Below are 23,004 nucleotides of genomic sequence, written 5' to 3'. Positions count from 1 at the left end.
TACAAAAGCAAAAATAAAGGGATGTGACCTAATCAAATGTAAAAGCTTTTGCACAGTGAAGGTGACTATCAACAAAACAAAATGCCTGCCTGCTGAATAGAATGTATTTGCAAATGATGTATCTGACAAGGAATTAGTGTTCAAAATACACGAAAAACTCACACACTTCAATAACAAAAAGAAAACCCTAATTAAAAAATGGACAGAAGGTTCAAATAGGTATTTTTCCAATGAAGACAAACAGTTGGCCAATAGGCACATTGAAAGATGGTCAAAACACTAATTATCAGGAAAATACAAATAGAAACACTAAAAGATTTTACCTCATACCAGTCAGAATGGTTATTGTAAGAAAGAGAAGAAATAACAAGTGTTGGGAGGATGTGGAGATAAGGGAACACTCATGCACTGTTGGTAGGAATGTAAATTGAAACCGTCACTATGGCAAACAGTATAGAGGTTCCTCAAAAAGTTAAAAATAGAGCTCCTATATGATCTGGGACTTAACTGGGTACTTCTCTCTAGAAAACATCTGGGTATTTATCTGAAGAAAAGAAACTTATTCAAAAAGATATATGCACCCCTATATTCATTGTAGCGTTGTTGACAGTAGGTGAGATATCGAAATCACCTAAGTGTCCATTGATAGATGAAAGGATAAAGAAGAAGTGGTACACACACACACACACAATGAAATATTATTCAGCCATATATTCATATCAATGTATGACAAAACCCACTGGGAAAAAAAAATAAAAAAAAAAAAAGAAAAGAAATATTATTCAGCCATATAAAAGCATGAAATTGTGCCATTTTTACAGCATGGATAGTTCTAGAAGATATTATGCTAAGGGAAAAATGTCAGGCAGATAAAGAAATGTTACATGATTTATTTCATATTTAGAATCTAAAAATTAAAACAACAAAATAAAACAGAAACAAATTCATAGATACAGAGAAGAAACTTGTAGTCCTCAGAGAGGAAGAAGTAGAGGGATGAGTGAAATAGGTAAAAGGGATTAAGAAGTATAAACTTCAAATATAAATGTAGTAAGTCACAGGTATGTAATATACAGCATAAGGAATAGAGTCAATAACATTTCAATAACTGTATGATGACAGATGATTCCTAGGCTTATCATGGTGATCAATTTGTAATGCATGTAAATGGTGAATCACCATTTTGCACACCTGAAACTAATATAATATGTGTCAACTGTTAACATATTTTCATAAAAATAAATATAGAAAAAGTATATGATCCCTGCACACTTTTTAGTTGACTCTCTGTAGACATGTCTGTAGTGTAAACTGGGATAAACACTGGATTCTACCTCTGTCATTTGTTTTGTGTCTTAGACTGGTAGACTAATCTTTCTGAACCTCAGTACCCTCATTTGGAAAGATGTGGTATGATCCTGAATTTCTTCAGAGGGTAGAAAAATATTTCAAATGGTTTGGAAATTAGTTGTTAATCTGTGCATACTGTCACTCAGGCCATTTTATCAAATCTCTCTCTCTTTCAAATCCCAAATGGGTTCCAGTGCAAGAAACATATATTATTCATCTTTATTTACTCATTTTATAGCAATATGTCTGCACCATAATATGGGCCTGTAAATGTTTGCTGAATTAATTGTCTCTTTTATTTTTCAGCTCTACAATGCTTTCCCCTCTTTACTACATTATCTCCCAGGGAGTCATAACACATTATTTAAAAACATGACTGAGCAAAGGAAGTTTATTTTGGAGAAAATAAAGGAACACCAAGAATCCATGGACCTCAATAACCCTCAAGACTTTATTGATTACTTCCTGATTAAAATGGAAAAGGTAAAATGGGATCCAGATTTGCTGCTTCATCTTTGTGTGTGGAGTGATGTGATGCATGGAATAGCCTTGTTCTTCTCAGTGGAATCAGTTTATTAAAACACATGCTCATTCTTAAAGAAATAGTCATTGCTTTTGCAACTTATTTTTGTGCAAACCATACTGGATATCTTGAATTATTTCTGCATTGTCACTGAAAATTGCTTGGAAGCTTTTATATTTACCATGTTAAAGCTGGTTCTTTATTTGAGAACAGATTGAAACACACACACACATTCAAGATAAGTGGTAGATAGTATATTCTCTTTCATTAAATATATTCCATGAATGGGTGATGTAAGAAATGAGAGAAGGTAGAAATGGGTGGGAATCTAGAAAGGCTTACTCTTGGAAAGACAGTAAGAAACAGATGAAGTAGGTTTAGAGAATTAGCAGAGATGACAAAATTGGTTCAGGGAAAGATAAGTGCAGTGATGAAGTGTGTGGAGTTTTTAAAGAGATTGTCTTGCTAGTAACTGAGGAACTGTCATGGGTTTAATGACTGATGAATTTGGGAATAGTGTTTCAGTTTGAAGATAGGTGATTCTGAAGGCCTGAGTGAGAAATTCAGATATGATGAAATAGACAATAGATGCCCGAATTGATGGTGAGCAGTAGTGATGACTTGATAAGTGTCAGGTTAGAAAGAAATGACTGAAGAACTGATTCACTCCAGTGGGTGAGAAAGTGAAGAATCAGAAAGTACTTATTGGAAGTTTAACTCTGGTTATATTTTAACTGAAGAAATTCTAACAACTTATCTAACTTTACCTTCATCTATAACATTCTCTAATGTTTGGCTTAATTTGTCAAATAAACAAGAAATTATGTTGTTATATGGAATTATTTTAAGTTACTTGTAAGTTTCTTTTACTTATCAAGTAATCCTAATACATCATTGCTAGGAGAAACACAATAAACAGTCTGAATTTACCATGGACAACTTGATCACCACTCTATGGGATGTGTTTACTGCTGGAATAGAGACAACAAGCATCACTCTGAGATATGGACTGCTGCTCCTGCTGAAGCACCCAGAGGTCACAGGTAGTATCACAGACGATGGACAGGATGAAATTCCAGTTAGAAACTGGCAGGCAACCCTGATGACTTTTCTACTCTTCATCTGCCTGGAAGATGTACAAGAAAAACTTTCATCCTTAGTACATCTTATCATTGTATGAGTTACATTCAAATTAGAGAATAGTAAAAAAGGAGAATGAAATAGTTAACCAGCAGCAGAGTTATGGAGGGCAGAGATCACTGTCTTCCCTAATGTGGTGGAGTATCCTTGCTATGCATCAGGTCAGGTGCAGTTGGGCTTCCATGGTGAATCAGATGGTGAAGAATCTTCTCTACAATGATATTGCTGGTAAAGCTTTCTAAGTCCAGATAAATGTACTTTTATCAAAAGTTCATTCTACTCAGATGCATTTTCAATGGAAGGAATGACTCAACAAAATCACAATCTTTCTTCATCAGAAAACTTCACTCTTTAAATTTAAAAATTATACACAAAAATTCTGTTCAAATACACCCTTTTGGCCAAACAAAATTTCCTGAAAAATGTAATTTCTCATCCTCCTTTTTTTCTTTATTCATTCCTCACCTAAGAGAATATTTTCTTTACTCTATCATGCTTTGTGCTTTGGCCTATTAAGACACTTTTATTTTTATTTTTTTGAGTTTAATTGTCTTACAATGTTGTATTAGTTTCTGCTGTACAACAAAGTGAACCAGTTATATGTATATATATTTACAGGCTTCCCAGGGGGTGCTAGTGGTAAAGAACTCACTTGCCAATGTGCATGTGAGACATAAGAGATGTGGGTTCATTCCCTGTGAAGGGAAGATCCCCTGGAGGAGGGCATGGTAACCCACTACATTATGTTGCCTGGAGAATCCCATGGACAGAGGAGCCTGGTGGGCTACGGTCCAAAGGTCACAAAGAGTCAGACATGACTGCTCACTGCTCACTGCTGCTAAGTCACTTCAGTCGTGTCTGACTCTGTGCGACCCCATAGACAGCAGCCCACCAGGCTCCCGCCCCTGGGATTCTCCAGGCAAGAATACTGAAGTTGGCTGCCATTTCCTTCTCCAGTGCATGAAAGTGAAAAGTGAAAGTGAAGTCGCTCAGTCGTGTCTGACTCTTCGCGACCCTATGGACTGTAGCCTACCAGGCTCCTCCATCCATGGGATTTTCCAGGCAAGAGTACTGGAGTGGGGTGCCATTGCCTTCTCCGACCCGCAGCTCACTAGCTCATCTGAAATAAGCCCTGTTGGCCTGCAAAACCAAGTTCTTTGGGGGCTCATCTTCCTGTTGCAGCACTCCTGGGTTAGGGAGCCCAGTGATGGGTTCAGACCCCTCACTCCTTGGGGAGAACCTCTGTAATTGTAATTATCCTGTTCATGGGTCTTTTATCTGGGGGTACGGTCTTAACTGTGCTATATTTCTGCTTCTCCTATGTATTGCATGATTCCATCTTTAGATCTTTAGTTGTTGAAGAACTTTCTCCTTAGACTTCAGGTTGTTCTTATTGATAGTTGCTCTGTAAATCATTGTATTAATCATTTTGTAATGCTTGTGGGAGGAAGTGATCTCAGAGTCTTTCTACTCTGTAATTTTGGATATTCTCCCTTAACTTACTTATTATTCCTATGTGTTGAGTCAACCAAACATCTGTTCAGTTGGTCCATTTATTAAGTATTTACTGCATGGAGTACTACTCTCTTAGAACTTTCATAAAAAACTGACATAAACAAAATGGTTAAACTGCATGATGTGAGCCTTTGAGATCCCACGTCCCTGAGTTTATTTTAAAAAATACACAAAGGAGAGAATCAGAATTGAGAAATGAATTTCATGATGTAGCTGTGTTTTATATGCATGTGTATTTAAGTCTCTAATGAAATTCCAGTTTGCCCATGACATTGAAATTCTGTTTCTTTTTTTCCCTTTTATTGAAACACATGTAATTTTTCCTTCTCTCCATAACCTACCACAATGTAATCATCATTAAGAAGATATAAAATATCTTTATCACTTGACATAAATTCTGATTTCTACCTTGCCAGCTAAAGTTCAGGAAGAAATTAACCGTGTGGTTGGCAGAAACCGGAGTCCCTGCATGCAGGACAGAAGCCGCATGCCCTACACAGATGCTGTGATCCACGAGATCCAGAGATACATTGACCTTGTCCCCAACAACCTACCCCATGCAGCAGCTCAGGACATTAAATTCAGAGAATATCTCATTCCCAAGGTGAGAGGTATTTCATCTATACTCCTCATTAAGACTCTTGGGTTTCAACTATCACAGCAGTAGATGTATAGATTGCCTAATTGTCTACAAGTATTACATAGTCGTGTCTAAGGTATTTCACCCTCTGACGATATGCTCCTTTCCTTTTAGTTTGTAGATACATTTTAATAAATATAATAGTGCTTATATTCCCACAGGATTCTCAGTACATTGTTAGACCCATTCTCTGTGTGTTCATTAGGCTACTCTTCTGTCCACTCCTTATTTTCCAGTGTATTTTATTACTCTTACCACTTAATCAATAATCACCTCCCTTCTGTTTCACTTGTCAAAAGTCCAATGCAACAGTTTTCTTCCTCCCTACCTGCATTTGAGCTACTGATCCCTTCTGGAAGACCATGCAGCCCATCAGGGTGATATTATTGTCACCAACTCAATCAGTTCAGTTCAGTTCAGTTGCTCAGTTGTGTTCAACTCTTTGTGACCCCAAGGACTGCAGCATGCCAGGCCTCCCTGTCCATCACCAACCCCCGGAGTCCACTCAAACTCATGTCCATCGAGTCAGTGAAACCATCCAACCGTTTCATCCTCTGTCATCCCCTTTTCCTCCTGCCTTCAATTTTTCCCAGCATCAGGGTGTTTTTGAATGAGTCAGTTCTTTGCATCAGGTGGCTAAGGTATCAGAGTTTCAGCTTCAACATCAGTCCTTCCAATGAACACCCAGGGCTGATCTCTTTTAGGATAGACTGGTTGGATCTCCTTGCAGTCCAAGGGACTCTCAAGAGTCTTCTCCAACAACAGAATACAAAAGCATCATTTATTCAGTGCTCAGCTTTCTTTATAGTCCAACTCTCACATTCATACATGACCACTGGAAAAACCATAGCCTTGACTAGATGGACCTTCATTGGGGAAGTAGTGTCTCTGCTTTTTATTATGCTGTCTAGGTTGGTCATAAGTTTCCTTCCAAGGGGTAAGCATCTTTTTATTTCATGGCTGCAGTCACCATCTGCAGTGATTTTGGAGCCCCCCCAAATGTTGGCAATTTGATCTCTGGTTCCTCTGCCTTTTCTAAAACCAGCTTGAACATCTGGAAGTTCACGGTTCACGTATTGCTGAAGCCTGGCTTGGAAAGTTTTGAGCATTACTTTACTAGCATGTGAGGTGAGTGCAATTGTGCCGTAGTTTGAGCATTCTTTGGTATTGGCTTTCTTAGGGATTTTATCCAATGTTCTTGTTTCACAACTGAACTCATCTTACTCCAACAAGCATACCACCACCACCAACAACAACCTTCAGCTCTGAATTCTTCCCTTCCAGTTCTCCACCATGGACCTTCCACCAAATGATCTAGTCTTTCACAGAGAAATTCAGAAGCCATTTTATGGGTCTCCCTCAACTCCTTTCCACTAGATTTACAAATTTAGCTACATCCACATCCCTTTATTTTGCTTTTCATTTTGTTGTTGTGGAAGAATGGCTTTCCTTTCATTTAAAGTAAATCTTTCCACTTGTGTCATGGATCTCTTTCCTCTCACTTTTTTATGGTTCCTCTTCAGATAATCATTTCTTCTTTTCTCTTTATCCTCTCCTTCCCTGCTGGTTCTTTCCATTAGCATTTAAATATACCCAATTCTCTTGCGTCTTAAGGAAAATTTTCCCAAACCCTGACTCCTTCTGTTCAATATAAGTGGTGATTCTGGTCTCCTTACTGATCTTAAAAGAAAAATTTTCACCTTTTCACTGTTGAGTATGATATTGAATGTTGGGGTGTCATATATAGCTGGTAGTAGGTTGAGGTACCTTCCCTCTATACCACTTTGTTGAGAGTTTTTATAATAAATGAATGTTGATTTCATCAAATGCTTGTTTTTTTTTTCTGAATAAACTGAGAGGATTCTATGAATTTTATTTCCCATTTTGTTAATGAGTTCTATCACACCAGTTGATTTATACATGTTGAACCATCCTTACATCCCTGGAATAAATCCAGCATGCTCATGAATCCACCTGTTACTGTATTCTTCAATTCAGTTTGCTAATATTTTGTTGAGGATTTTTGCATCTACGTTTATCAAGGATTGTTGTTGTTTTTTAGTCCCTAAGTTGTGTCTGACTCTTTTCATCCCCATGGACTGCAGTACGCCAGGCTTCCTTGACTTTCACCATCTCCTAGAATTTGCTCAAATTCATGCCTATCAAGTTGGTGATACTGTCTAACCATCTGATCCTTTGCCGCCCTCTTCTTCTTTTGCTTTCAATCTTTCCCAGCATCAGTTTCTTTTCCAATGACTCGGTTCTTCGAATCACATGGCTAAAGTATTGGAGCTTCAGCTTCGACATCAGTCCTTCCAATGAACATTCAGGGCTGACTTCCTTTAGGATTCACTGGTTTGATGTCCTTGCAGTCCAAGGGACTCTTCAAGAGTCTTCTCCAGCAGCACAATTCAGAAGCATCAATTTTTTGGCATTCAGCCTTCTTTATGGTCCAACTCTCACATCCATACATAATTAACTGGAAAAACCATAGGTTCGACTGTACGGACCTTTGTTGGCAAAGTGTTGTCTCTGGTCTTTAATACGCTGTCTAGGTTTATCATAGCTTTTCTTCCAAGGAGCAAGCATTTTTTAATTTCATGGCTGTGGTCACTGTCTGCAGTGAGTTACTTTTGAGCCCAAGAAAACAAAATCTGTCACTGTTTCCAGTTTTCCCCCTTCTATTAGCCATGCTGTGATGGGACCAGATATCAAGGATATTGGCCTATAATTTTCATTTCATGTACTATTCTTTTTGGTTATAATAGAAGGGTAATGTTGGCTTTTCAAAGTTAGTTTCAAAGTGGCCTTTCCTCTTGTATTTTTTGGAAGAGTTTGAGAATTGGTATTCATTTCTCTTTATATATTTGATAGAATTAATCAGTGAAACTGTCTGGTCCTGCACTTTGTGTTTTGGGAGTATATGATTGCCAATTCAATCTCCTTAATCAAGATTCATGTATTCAGATTTCTAATTCTTCATGACTGTTTCTTGATAGGTTGTAGGTTTCTAAGAGTCTATTTTTTCTAAGTTTTCCAATTTGTTCAGGTATGGTTCATTATATTAATAGGTTGTTATGATTATATGTATTTGTCTGGTATCAGTTGTAATGTTTCCTCTTTTATTTCTGCTTATTTTAGTCTTATTTCTTCTTTTCTTGGTAAGTCTAGCTAAAGGTTTGTTGGTTTTTTTTTTATGGCTTAAAAAAGCCAGCTCTTAGTCTCATTGGGGTTTTTTTTTTTTTTCTTATTGGTCTCTGTTTCTTTTATTTACTTTATGATCTCTACTTCCTTCCTTCTACTGACCCAGCTTTATGTTTTCTTCTTTTTCTAGTTCTTTGAGGTGTCAAGTTAGGTTGCTTGTTTGATATCATTCTCATTTCTTAATGTAGGCATTTATCACTGAACTTTTCTCTTAGAACTGCTTTTCCTGACCTCATAAGTTTTGGTATGCCATGATTACATTTTTTTTTTTTTTTGTCTCAAGGTACTTTTTGATTTTTTTTTTTTGATTTATTCTTTGATCCTTTGATTGTTCAGTAGCATATTGTTTAATATCCACATCTCTGTGAATTTTCCAGTTTTCTTATAATTGATTTCTCAATTTATAATATTTTGTTTGGAAATATACTTGATATGATTTCAGTCTTCTAAAACTTCTTAATATTTGTTTTGTGTCATAACATATGATCTATTCTGGATAATGTTTCATGTGTGCTTGAGGAGAACGTGTTCTATTGCTTTTGGATGGATTGTCCTTATATGTCTATTAAGTGCATTCTACTTTTTAAATTGGAATATTTAGTTTATTGCAATTTAATATAATTACTGATATGGTGGGTTTATATTTGCAAATTCATCATTTGTGTCCTGCATATCCACCAAGTTCATAATTCTACTCTTCCTCCTTTACTGTTTTCTCTTGGGAATAACTGTACTTTTAAATAATTGGTTTTTTGTTTGTCCCTCTTTTTTATATCTCTCTACTTCTCATTTCCTGCCTTCCTCTGGATTAGTATATATTTTTTTCAGGATTATAAGTATCTGTTGTCATTGAACTATTTTTTAAATGATTTCTCTTGAGATTACAATATGTATCCTTAAATTTTTACAGTCTTCTTAAAATTAAACTATTAAATTAAAAAATACAAGAACACTGCAGTCATATATGACTATTTAACCTGTTCCTCTTTCTTTATACCAAAGTTATTACATGTATAATATCTATGTATATTATAAAGCTGCCATTAGTGTTATAATTTTAGCTTTAAGCAGGGTTGGCAAACATCTCTTTAAGAGGCCACGTAGTGATACAGATTTTGTGGACCATGTGGCCTCAATCTGCCATTGTAGAATAAAGGTAACCATAGATAATACTTTAAGAAACAGGCAGGGAAGTATTTGTTTACAACAGGTGGGTATCTGGATATAGATTACTGTGTTAACTGGGTATAAGTTTTTTCTTTTTAGCACTTTAAATATTTCATTTAAGTATTAAATGAAATCAATATTAAATATTAAACAATAATTTTAAATATTTCATTCAAAAATATTCCATATTTTTATTTTCTGGGTCAATTTTTATTGATGAGTAGTCAGCAGTCATTTGAATTCTTGTTCTTGTGTAGGTAATGGGCCATTTTTCTTTGACTGCCTTCAAGTTTTCTCTGTGTATTTGACTATATTTTAACTACAATATATTTATGTTTAAGTCTGATTTTGTTTTTATTTATTCTATTTGTCTACATTGTAGATGTCTACATTTTCTTCATTATTTTCTCAAATTTTTTTTGCCCATTCTCTCTTACTTATTTTCTTTCTTTTTTTGGTACTCCAATTACCTTATGGTGTTGTTGAAAATGTTCCTTAGGTTCTGTTTGCTTATTTGTTTTCAATTTTTTCCTTCCCTCCAGACTGAAAAAAGTTTTATTGATTTATCTTCTATTTCACCAACTTTTTCTTTCAAACTATTGTAAAGCCTATTTAATAATTAATCTAATCAACCATAAATTTTAGTTTTGGAATTTCCATTTGGGTTCTCTTTACAATTTATATTTTGATCACTCATTCATTAACATTTTACTTTATGTTGAGACATTTTTTCATTTCCTTGACTATAATAGTTATGATTATAAATTCAAAATTTGACTGTGATTCAAAATTCCTATCTGTTTATTCCATTTTCACTATTGTTATTTTAGTGTTAGTGTTGTTTTTCTTTTTCTCTTGTATATGGGTCACATTTTCTTGGTGTGTGTGTGTATGTATGTATCTGTGTCCTACATATTTTTAATGATATATCGTAGAGACTCGTGATTCATTTATGTCCTTTGAGGAACATCAAGCTTTGTTTATTTGCTTGTTTTAGCAGGTCGTTAACTATGCTGTTCTCAATTCAAAATTCTGAGTTCTAATTTAGTTTTTTTTTAACTTTAGGGTAGTTATCTGGAATTTCTTCCACACGTAATTCAAGGATTATAGGATTGTCAGAGATTTGGGATATTTCATATAGGGAATTTAAGGGTCCTTTTCTCTGGCTCTTTCTTTTATGGTATTAACCCCCCGCCCCCTCTTTTTTTTGGTTTCTGTGCAGTAGGTACAGCTGAATGTTGTCATTGATTCTTTAAAGCAGTGAGACGTGGCTTATGGCCATGCTTTAGTCACTCAATATTTTGTTGTCTGAGAGCTGTCCTCATGATAACATCTTTAAAGTGGAAAACTCACCCAGTATCTTTTTGTCTTCTCAAGTGTTTTCTACACTTCATGCTTTTCTACATTTTCATGCTTTTGGCTACCTTGCAGAATGTGTGTGTTTGTGTTTATTTCACAGTTTATAATTACTGTCTGTTGGAAAGTTCTTCCAATAGGGGCTTCTGAGCTGTTACTCTATTGATAGGTCTCTAAATTCACTAACCTTTTCTTTTGCAGTCTCTAATGTTTTTAATTCAATCCTGTAAAAATTTCATTTCTAGAATTTCTATTTTTATAGTTTTAAATCTCTGTTGAGATTTCTCATTTATTCTTTTTTTGTTATTAATTGTTCCTTTAAGAACTTGGATATACTTATGATAGATGGATTGTAATTCTTGTGTAGTTCTTAGATAATTTTAATATCTAGGATAATATGGGTTCTACTTCTATTGGCTATTTTTCTTCAAATTTGGGTCACATTTCCTTCATTTCATATTTATTTTTTATTTTCTGTTGTATAGTGAATGTTTTGAATGATGTCTTACAGGGAGTCTGGAATACCTTTTCTTTAAAGGGCACTGAATTTTATTTTGAAAGGCAGCTAAATTACTGACAGATGTCCTTTAGTCTCTTAAGCTTACTATAATTGTTTGTCATTGTGATTTAATTTCAATGTTTGATTTAATCTTAGGGCATGACCATTAGTCCAGGGTGGGTTCTTTAATCCAACAATTTAGAATTAGGGGTATCAACCATGACAGAAAATCTGAGTTGCCAGGAAAGTTCTTCCCACTCTCACTGGGTTGGAACCTCAACTTCTCTGTCACTGTACAGTATCTGGTATCCACCTTCAGTTCTCACCTCCCCAGCAGTCATACTCTAATTGGGGTCCTGAAGCTGCCGAACCCACAGATATGAATGTACAGAAGATAGTCTTGTATACTTTCGAGATTGTCCCTGTTTATAGATTCTTTTTTTTTAAATTTTATTTATTTATTTATTTTTAATTTATTTTTATTATTATTATTATTTTTTTTCCAGTGGGTTTTGACATACATTGATATGAATCAGCCATGGATTTACATGTATTCCCAATCCCGATCCCCCCTCCCACCTCCCTCTCCACCCGATTCCTCTGGGTCTTCCCAGTGCACCAGGCAGGAGCACTTGTCTCATGCATCCAACCTGGGCTGGTGATCTGTTTCACCATAGATAATATACATGCTGTTCTTTTGAAATATCCCACCCTCACATTCTCCCACAAAGTTCAAAAGTCTGTTCTGTATTTCTGTGTCTCTTTTTCTGTTCTGCATATAGGGTTATCGTTATCACCTTTCTAAATTCCATATATATGTGTTAGTATGCTGTAATGTTCTTTATCTTTCTGGCTTACTTCACTCTGTATAATGGGCTCCAGCTTCATCCATCTCATTAGGACTGATTCAAATGAATTCTTTTTAATGGCTGAGTAATATTCCATGGTGTATATGTACCACAGCTTCCTTATCCATTCATCTGCTGATGGGCATCTAGGTTGCTTCCATGTCCTGGCTATTATAAACAGTGCTGCAATGAACTTTGGGGTGCACGTGTCTCTTTCAGATCTGGTTTCCTCGGTTGTGTATGCCCAGGAGTGGGATTGCTGGATCATATGGCAGTTCTATTTCCAGTTTTTTAAGAAATCTCCACACTGTTTTCCATAGCGGCTGTACTAGTTTGCATTCCCACCAACAGTGTAAGAGGGTTCCCTTTTCTCCACACCCTCTCCAGCATTTATTGCTTGTAGACTTTTGGATAGCAGCCATCCTGACTGGTGTGTAATGGTATAGATTCTTCCTGACTTGTGTCCTTCCTCATGAATTGTAGGCATCAGGCTTTGATCTCTGTCTCCTTAGCTTAGAAAGGGTCCCACTTTGCTTGGCTACCACCTCCCTGCACTCTAGGAGGAAAGTGTTCTCAGAAGTATATTAGGAGTAAATATAGGGCTTACCTAATTCCTCTTTATTAGAGTATCATAACCCTGATACAATGGAAAAAAGACAACCTCTTTAACAAGTGGTGCTGGGAAAACTGGTCAACCACTTGTAAAAGAATGAAACTAGAACACTTTCTAACACCATACACAAAAATAAACTCAAAATGGATTAAAGATCTAAATGTCAGACCAGAAACTATAAAACTCCTAGAGGAGAACATAGGCAAAACACTCTCCGACATAAATCACAGCAAGATCCTCTATGACCCACCTCCCAGAATATTGGAAATAAAAGCAAAACTAAACAAATGGGACCTAATGAAACTTAAAAGCCTTTGCACAACAAAGGAAACTATAAGCAAGGTGAAAAGACAGTCCTCAGATTGGGAGAAAATAATAGCAAATGAAGCAACAGACAAAGGATTAATCTCAAAAATATACAAGCAACTCCTGAAGCTCAATTCCAGAAAATTAAATGACCCAATCAAAAAATGGGCCAAAGAACTAAACAGACATTTCTCCAAAGAAGACATACAGATGGCTAACAAATGTATGAAAAGATGCTCAACATCACTCATTATCAGAGAAATGCAAATCAAAACCACAATGAGGCACCATTACACGCCAGTCAGGATGGCTGCTATCCAAAAGTCTACAAGCAATAAATGCTGGAGAGGGTGTGGAGAAAAGGGAACCCTCTTACACTGTTGGTGGGAATGCAAACTAGTACAGCCACTACGGAAAACAGTGTGGAGATTTCTTAAAAAACTGGAAATAGAACTGCCATATGACCCAGCAATCCCACTCCTGGGCATACACAACCGAGGAAACCAGATCTGAAAGAGACACGTGCACCCCAAAGTTCATCGCAGCACTGTTTATAATAGCCAGGACATGGAAGCAACCTAGATGCCCATCAGCAGATGAATGGATAAGGAAGCTGTGGTACATATACACCATGGAATATTACTCAGCCATTAAAAAGAATTCATTTGAATCAGTTCTAATGAGATGGATGAAACTGGAGCCCATTATACAGAGTGAAGTAAGCCAGAAAGATAAAGACCAATACAGTATACTAACACATATATATGGAATTTAGAAAGATGGTAACGATAACCCTATATGCAAAACAGAAAAAGAGACACAGATGTACAGAACAGACTTTTGAACTCTGTGGGAGAAGGTGAGGGTGGGATGTTTTGAAAGAACAGCATGTATATTATCTATGGTGAAACAGATCACCAGCCCAGGTTGGATGCATGAGACAAGTGCTCGGGCCTGGTGCACTGGGAAGACCCAGAGGAATCGGGTGGAGAGGGAGGTGGGAGGGGGGATCGGGATGGGGAATACATGTAAATCTATGGCTGATTCATATCAATGTATGACAAAACCCACTGAAATGTTGTGAAGTAATTAGCCTCCAACTAATAAAAAATAAAAAAAAAAATAAAGTATCATAATCCTGGATTGCTTCTTGTTCAATGCTGGAAAGCTGTTACTTCATGTTTTTTCCCCTGTAGATTTCAGAAAGTATTATTTATTTGGCTGCACTGGGCCTTCATTGCTGCATGTGGGCTCTCTCTAGTTGCGGTGAGCAGAGGTTAGTCTCTAGTGTGGTGCCTGGGCTTCTCATTGCAGTGGCTTGTCTTGTTGCAGCATGCAGGCTGTAGAGCATGTGGGCTCAGTAGTTGTAGTGCACGGAATTTGTTGCCCCGAGGCATGTGGGATGTTCCCTGACCAGGGATCGAACCCATGTGCCATGGCAGGCAGATTCTTCACCACTGGACCACCAGGGAAGTCCTCTCTGTATTTATATTTATTTCAGGTTTGTGAGGGCAACTCAAAAGCAGTTGCTCTGTTATACCTTGAAGTAGATGGTCCCATCTTCCTCAGTTGGGAAGATCCCTGGGAGAAGGAAATGGCAACCCTCTCCAGTATTCTTGCCTGGGAAATCTCATGGACAGTGTGGCCTGGCAGGCTACAGTCCATGGGGTCTCAGAGAGTAAGACACAACTCAGTGACTAAACAGCAACAGATGGTCCCATCATCTAGGACAAATTTTTTGTCACTAATTAATTTTATATGAAAGCCTTTGTAGTGTGGCCATATTATCTTCCTGTACTTCATGCTCAGGGCATATATCTAAGTCCACCCAGGCCAGAAAATGAAACACAGGAGTTGCTGTGTCATAAGGAAGAGGTTCAGTAAAGACTGAAACTTCAGTTTGTCCCTTATTCCACTCAGTTCAGTTACTCATTCATGACCAAGTCTTTGCAACCCCATGGACTGCAGCATGCCAGGCCTCCCTGTCCATCACCATCTCCTGGAGCTTGCTCAAACTCATGTCCATTGAGTCAGTGATGCCATCCAACCACCTCACCCTCTGTCGTCCCCTTCTCCTCCTGCCTTCAATCTTTCCTAGCATCAGGGTCTTTTCGAATGAGTCAGTTGTCATCAGGTGGCCAAAGTATTGGAGTTTCTGCTTTAGTCCTGCCAATGAACTTTCAGGACTGATTTCCTTCAGGATTGACTAGTTTGATCTTGCAGTTCAAGGATCTCTCGAGTCTTCTCCAACACCACAGTTCAAAAGCATCAATTCATTGATGCTCAACATTCTTTATGGTCCAACTCTATACTTGACTACTGGAAAAACTATTGTTTTAACTGGATGGACCTTTGTCAGCAAAGTAATATCTCTGGTTTTTAATATGTTGTCTAGGTTGATCATAGCTTTTCTTCCAAGGACTAAGCATCTTTTAATTTCATGGCTGCAAGTCACAATCTGCAGTGATTTTGGAGCCCAAGAAAACAAAGTCTGTCACTGTTTCCATTGTTTCCTCATCTATTTGCCATGAAGTGATGGAACTGGATGCCCTGACCTTCGTTTTTTTGAATGTTGAGTTTTAAGCCAGGTGTTTCATCTTTCACTTTCCTCAAGAAGCTCTTTAGTTCCTCTTCACTTTCTGCCATAAGTGTGGTATCATCTGCATATCTGAGGTTATTGATATTTCTCCCAGCAATCTTGATTCTTTTATTTATTTTCACACATGGAAATGATGGTCTGTCTTTCAGTTCATGATGTTTTGGAGTGAGAACTATATCATGTATTTGGAAAGGCCATACAGTATACCAGAAGGTATTCAGATGAATCTGAATTTGAATTTTGTCTCTGTATTATTATGATCCCAAGATATTGTGAATAAAATCATTGTTATCATAACAGTAGCAAAATTTGTATTTACTGAGCATTTTAGCTTGTGGTAATAGCCTCTGTTTAAAAAGTATTTCTTTTATTATCTCATTATATAATAAAATAATGCAAATTTATTGTTTATGATTTTTTGTTGTTGTTAGTTTAGTTTTTTTGGCATGCTGAGCGACTTGTGGAATCTCAGTTCCCCAACCAGAGATTAAACCTAAGCTACAGATTGAACCCTAGCCACCAGGGAACTCTCTGTTTATATTTTACTTGTGATGAAAATGAGGCATGCAAATGTTAAAAAAAAACAAACAAAACTTGCCTATAGTCACAGAGATTAATTTAATAGAGAAAAATGTTCAGTTGATTCTAAAAACTAAACTCTAAATCATTATGTTACATGGTATCTCTGAATTTAGGATAAACCTTACAAGAAACCAGAAATGTAATCTTATTTCCAGAAGAATATTCAACAAATACATTGAAAAAAACAGCAGGAGGAGGGAATGCTTACCAGTTTCTCATCTTAGTGGGACAAGAAAATAGTTTTCAAAAATATGGCCACTCGTGTAGTTATTTTTTTTTTTCCCTTGAAATTAGTTTTTATTTTATTTTATTTTTCCATTTATTTTTATTAGTTGGAGGCTAATTACTTTACAATATTGTGGTGGTCTTTGCCATACATTGACATGAATCAGCCATGGATTTACATGTGTCCCCCATCCTGAACCCCCCTCCCACTCCCTCCCCACCCAATTCCTCTGGGCCTTCCCAGTGCACCAGGCAGGAGCACTTGTCTCATGCATCCAACCTGGGCTGGTAATCTGTTTCACCCTTGATAATATACATGTTTTGATGCTGTTCTCTCAAAACATTCCACCCTCGCCTTGTCCCACAGAGTGCAAAAGTCTGTTCTGTACATCTGTGTCTCTTTTTCTGTTTTGCATATAGGGTTATCGTTACCATCTTTCTAAATTCCATATATATGCGTTAGTATACTGTATTGGTCTTTATCTTTCTGGCTTACTTCACTCTGTATAATGGGCTCCAGTTTCATCCATCTCATTAGAACTGATTCAAATGAAGTCTTTTTAATGGCTGAGTAATATTCCATGGTGTATATGTACCACAGCTTCCTTATCCATTCATCTGCTGATGGGCATCTAGGTTGCTTCCATGTCCTGGCTATTATAAACAGTGCTGCGATGAACTTTGGGGTGCACGTGTCTCTTTCAGATCTGGTTTCCTCGGTTGTGTATGCCCAGGAGTGGGATTGCTGGGTCATATGGCAGTTCTATTTCCAGTTTTTTAAGAAATCTCCACACTGTTTTCCATAGTGGCTGTACTAGTTTGCATTCCCACCAACAGTGTAAGAGGGTTCCCTTTTCTCCACACCCTCTCCAGCATTTATTGCTTGTAGACTTTTGGATAGCAGCCATCCTGACTGGCGTGTAATGGTGCCTCATTGTGGTTTTGATTTGCATTTCTCTGATAATGAGTGATGTTGAGCATCTTTTCATACGTTTGTTAGCCATCTGTATGTCTTCTTTGGAGAAATGTCTGTTTAGTTCTTTGGCCCATTTTTTGATTGGGTCATTTAATTTTCTGGAATTGAGCTTCAGGAGTTGCTTGTATATTTTTGAGATTAATCCTTTGTCTGTTGCTTCATTTGCTATTATTTTCTCCCATTCTGAGGCTGTCTTTTCACCTTGCTTATAGTTTCCTTTGTTGTGCAAAGGCTTTTAAGTTTCATTAGGTCCCATTTGTTTATTTTTGCTTTTATTTCCAATATTTTGGGAGGTGGGTCATAGAGGATCTTGCTGTGATCTATGTCGGAGAGTGTTTTGAAGAAGATGTCATATTTGATTCCAAAGAGAAAGAGCTAGATTTTCAGTGACATCAGCATGTTTAAACAGTATGGTTTTTTTTTTTTTTGGTCAAGAAAAATGCAGCTCCTCTAATTTACTGGAAAGCAAGTGCAGCAGGTAGGCTACAAGCTGAAGACGATGGTCTTGGAGTCAGGTTTTAACAGTGCCCTCAACTGGCATTATAGGATTTAAGACCAGTTAGGCTCAGTCATTGGGCTTCCCTGGTGGCTCAGACAGTTAAGAATCTGCCTGCAATGAGGGAGACCTAGGTTTGATCCCTGGGTTGGAAAGATTCCCCGTAGGAGGGCACGGCATTCCATAATTCTTGCCTGGAGAATCCCCATGGACAGAGGAGCCTGGTGGGCTACAGTCCATGGGGTTGCAAAGAGTCGGACATGACTGCGTGACTAAGCATAGCACAGGCTTGGTCATTAATTTGTTCTCTGACATGGAAAGAATAACTTTTTTGTGTGTGCCTCAGTCTTCTCATCTACAAAAGGAAAGGATTAGACAAGGTGCTTTTTTTCAAGCTCCATGACCATTTTTATAATCCCGTTAATCTGTTTGTCTTTATCTCAGGGCACAACGATATTAACATCTCTGACTTCTGTCCTGCACGATGGCAAGGAGTTTCCCAACCCAGAGCAGTTTGATCCTGGTCACTTCCTGGATAAAAGTGGTAACTTTAAGAAGAGTGACTACTTCATGGCTTTTTCAGCAGGCAAGCATGCTTCATTTTTGTCTGTACATCAGTGGTGAAAGGAGAGAAGGAAGGGCTTTGCATGGAGGCTAGTCTGGGCTGGACAAATTGTCATTTGCATGAGACCAGAGGCACCACTCCCAAAGTGCAGATAATTTCTCACTGGATTGGAGGCTGTATTTCCTGACTTCTGCTCTCTCACCCACTCCTGAGTATCCTAAGAGCTCCTCCTAGATGTCTAGTTCCACTGAGACTTTTCTCCCCTGCCCTGAGAAGTCAATTCACTCAATGAAGTCTACATACCTTTTATGTAGTAGACTCATGCTCACTCAGGTCCAGAGATACAAATGTGAGTAACAGATACATCCTTCCTCTAAGAAAGAGGAATGCAGGTTAAAGGCAAGGATACTCCAGAGAGAAAATCTCTTCAAAGGGCTTCTGTCAGCCCCCAGCGAGAAAAGCTCCTGAATCTTGCATTTTGAGGAACAGGGCAGAGGGCAGAGTAGTTGGAGAATAAAAGAAGTTTTCTTGCAGGAAGAAATATTTTATATTTAGTATCTTCATTTAATCTGTTAGGGTCCTTGAAAGAAAGAGGTAGCATACTTTAGACAGTTTAATGAACAGACTGTTTTCAGAGGTGTGGACATGATTAAGGGAAGTGGCAAGGAGTGGTCAAGTATTCAGTGATGAGCATCAGCAGGACGATGTTACCATCCTATGTCAGAAGGGTAGGGAGATGGAGGGTGTTGCTGAAACTCAAGCAGATTTTTTAGCAAAGAGAGAATGGATGCCTCAGCAGGAGATGGATCTGTAGGTTGGAGAATACAGCCACTGCTGAAACTGTGGCCTGACAGACTGGGACTGAGGGAGGACATACTCTAAACTTCTCAATGTTTAATCCTCTGAGTTTACTCACAGTGAAGAAGGTAACTAACTACTGGAGCTATGCATTCCAAAGAAATCAACTTCCTAAACACAGAGTAGGTGCAAAAGAAAAACAAACAGAATGGATCTGGGAAGATGGAGAAACATACACATACAATGCCCAGAGGTGATCGCGAAGAGAGACCCTGCTAATCTTATCTTCTTCCTGAATTTTGAGTCCATTGTTACATAATGAGCCTGCTCAAGATTTCTCCTCAATTTATAGAGTTTTTGGGATTGCTTTTGTCCTGACATTGTGCTACCATTTTAAGATCTAAGGCTTTACCTTATGAGCTTATATACCAGTGTGTGGGACAGAGGAATAATTATGATTTCATGTGAAATATTCTGCATTAGAAGCATTAATAAGTCTTGTGGAATACCAGTGAGGGAGTAAATTATATTCCCCTGAATAGATCAAAGATATTTGTATGGAATAAATGACACCTATGCTGGATCTAGAAGGATGTAGAGAATCTCTGCTGGCAGAGCTGAGGGGATGAGTATTTCAGTTGGAGGAATGACTGGAAATTCCTGGCACTTGAAATAGCTTATGTGTCTGGGGCTTGGTGAGCATGTAGTAATACTTGTGTCTAGATTGTGACATTTCTTTTTATACCTGATATGGGTAAACTCTTAAAATAGTGTTAATACAGGGACATGGCAAGGTCAAGATTTTTTTAGGAATCAGATGAGGAGAAATAAACCTGTTGTTGAGACTTGGGTTGGAGGTAGATGGAAAACGTATTGTGTGCCACATGCCAATTGGGATGAGTGTGTGTGTGTATATATGTCTGTGTGTGTGTATATGTTTGTGTGTGTGTGCATATCTGTGTGTGTGTGTTAGTGTAGAAAAATGTCACTGGCCACCCTCAGGAAAGCAATTCCAATGTGGGTGTACAGAACAGATTTTTAAAAATATATCAAATAGAATGTACACAGAAATATGTTCTGAGGGAATGAGCAGACCAGATTTTGGTGTAAATAGGGGAAGCCATTGGTTATTTGGTCTTTCCTTAGTTTATGTATTTATTTACTTTATTCTTTCATTTCATATTTATCTACACCTCCTGGTGCACTAGGTCAAATGAGAATTATATGGATATTTCACTTATATGTCTTTTTTAGGAAAAAGAGTTTGTGCTGGAGAAGGCTTGGCCCGCATGGAGCTGTTTTTACTCCTTGTCAGCATTTTGCAGCATTTTACCTTGAAACCTCTGGTTGATCCGAAGAACATTGACACTACACCACTTCTGAAAGGGTCAGGCTCTATACCACACTTCTACGAGGTCTGTTTCATTCCAATATGAAGAAAGGGCTGCTGCCAGATTGCAATGAGCCTCTTCAGCTCTATCTGCACAAGCTGATGCTCTTTGCCCTTTCTGTTAGCTATGGTCCACCTCTCCCTAATGTCAGGAGTGACATTCCTGAGCCCTGTCTCTTCTGATTTTCTTTAAGATTCATTTCAAGTTTTGCTTCATGAAATATAGCTCACTGTTTTGCCTTCAATAAAATGTTTTTTGTAATTCTATCCTGAGATGTTAAGCTGTATCTCATCTACAGTGGAAAGGTACCCTACAAATGTCATATTTTGATTTTTTAAAAAATTAGAGTAGAAAATTACAATGTGTTAAAAATATATATGTATAATGTACTCATCTCTTACTGCTATTATCTCTTCAGGGGAGTAATCTCTTGACAGTTTGGCATGTATAGTTTCTGGTTTTTTCAATGTTCATTAAAATGTAATTATAAGTGTGGTGTATATGTTTTTATATATGCATACATATATATATATATATGCACATACATACATACACACAGGAAGAAAGCAGAAGAAGATTGCTCCAGCTAGAGGGAATAACATGAGATAAAAATTACATTTGCTAGTTATTTTCAAGGCTGTCCTTTCTCTTTTCCCCTAGTTATTAAACACAGATCCACACATAGATCCAATTACAGATATACAGACATATTAAAAGAAAAAAGAAGAAAAATAATATGTATTTATGGTTATATTTGAACACAGATAGAAATATGCATATGTGTTTCTGTGGGTATGTGTGTATGTATGTATTCTTTATAATATATCTCTGATTTCTGACTTCTTGGTGATATTAGATAATAGCAACAGATACTTTCACAATCTATATAAATAAATGTATTTCATAATACCATATTTCATGCCTATAATAATCTTAAAAATTATCTTAGTGTTCAAGGATATTTAGATTAATTTTGTACTTTTGTTAATATAGAAATGCCCCTACCTGCATATATCTTTTATTATTCCTGTACTATCTCTTTGGGATAGTTTGCTAGAAGTGAAGTGTCTGCACATAAATGCATTTTTGTTTTTCATCAATACTGAAGAATAATGCCCTAAAAAGTATGTATCTCTTCACTTTTCTGTCATGACTGTAATAGAAAGACTATTTGACCAAACCTTTTTATATGCTGAGAACTGAATTCTTTGGTAGATTTAGTAACTTTAGTTACCTTTCATGGATTTTTCAAGTAGGAAATTTTATCATCTACAAATAATATGTAATTGCAATGACCAGAAACTTTTTGATATAACATCTATATTTATGTCTGTATTTTCTTCCTCTGTCTGGCTCATCACACACACACACACAGACACACACACACACACACACACACAAACACAAGCCTATGTACATATATATTTGTCAGCAGGGAAGAGTGTTCAAAGTTGTGAGGATTTTTCGTGACAAGAAAGCAGAGGGTTTGGGAAATCCATATTAGGAAGCCTGTTATTTGATGTGCTTTTACCTTTGAAGTGACTGTTGATTTGAAATCAGGAGCTGAGCGTCTGAAGGGCTGGCTATAAAATGTCGTGTAGGAGCTTTAGAACAAAAAAAAATTTTTTTTGAGGTTTTGACTACTTGGAGAAAAAAAAAAATTGGTATCTAGAGCTTGCCAAGTAAGAAGGATCAAGTAAATATTCCAACTTCACCTGAAGTCTGAAGGTTATGAAGATCTGCAAACAACCTTAAGAATTAACCTGAAATTGAAGAGTAGTTATAAAGCTAGAGTTCATCTTTAAGTAATTTTAAACATTGGTTAAATTATATTGATTCACCCCTAAACATTTTTTGCTTGCTGGAACATACCTTCTGCTGGAGAAAACTAATGTCACCCAGAGCCCTAGATTATCAGTGCATTATTTGATGTACAATGTGTAGCATAATCACTAAACTATCTGGTGGAACAAGTGACCTTCTCAGTAAATGTAAAAAGTTTGATAATGGTCAACATTTTTTTTATGATATACATTCTCTGTAAATTGAGAAAAATTCTGAAAAAAAGATGTCCAAAATCCTAGAAACTATTTTCATTAATGGTGAAATATTGAACCCAAACCTCGTAAGTTTGAAAAAAGTAAGAGTATCCATTTTTCATTACTTCCGTTCAAAATTAGACTGAAAGATGTCAGCAAATGTGGTATGGAG

The 23,004-nt window shown here is 37.1% G+C and overlaps 1 protein-coding gene across 3 annotated transcripts in view; it reads left to right on the top strand.

Annotated features, from left to right (window-relative positions):
• Positions 1–21,059, top strand: part of LOC133070719 (cytochrome P450 2C31-like) — a 44,487-nt gene extending 23,428 nt beyond the window's left edge. For 2 of the 3 annotated variants that reach the window (XM_061163114.1, XM_061163115.1), the window contains exons 5-9: positions 1,657–1,833; positions 2,775–2,916; positions 4,945–5,132; positions 18,484–18,625; positions 20,657–21,059. In XM_061163114.1, coding sequence (XP_061019097.1) covers positions 1,657–1,833; positions 2,775–2,916; positions 4,945–5,132; positions 18,484–18,625; positions 20,657–20,838 — 831 coding nt within the window. In that variant the 3' untranslated portion in view covers positions 20,839–21,059. The remainder of the gene's footprint in view (positions 1–1,656; positions 1,834–2,774; positions 2,917–4,944; positions 5,133–18,483; positions 18,626–20,656) is intronic. The other variant, XM_061163116.1, reaches the window with a different exon arrangement.
• Positions 21,060–23,004: the final 1,945 nt, after the last annotated feature.

This window comes from Dama dama, chromosome 15 (genome assembly GCF_033118175.1).
Source record: "Dama dama isolate Ldn47 chromosome 15, ASM3311817v1, whole genome shotgun sequence".
NCBI classification, from domain to species: Eukaryota; Metazoa; Chordata; class Mammalia; order Artiodactyla; family Cervidae; genus Dama; species Dama dama.
This window is presented reverse-complemented; position numbering and strand designations above follow the sequence as displayed.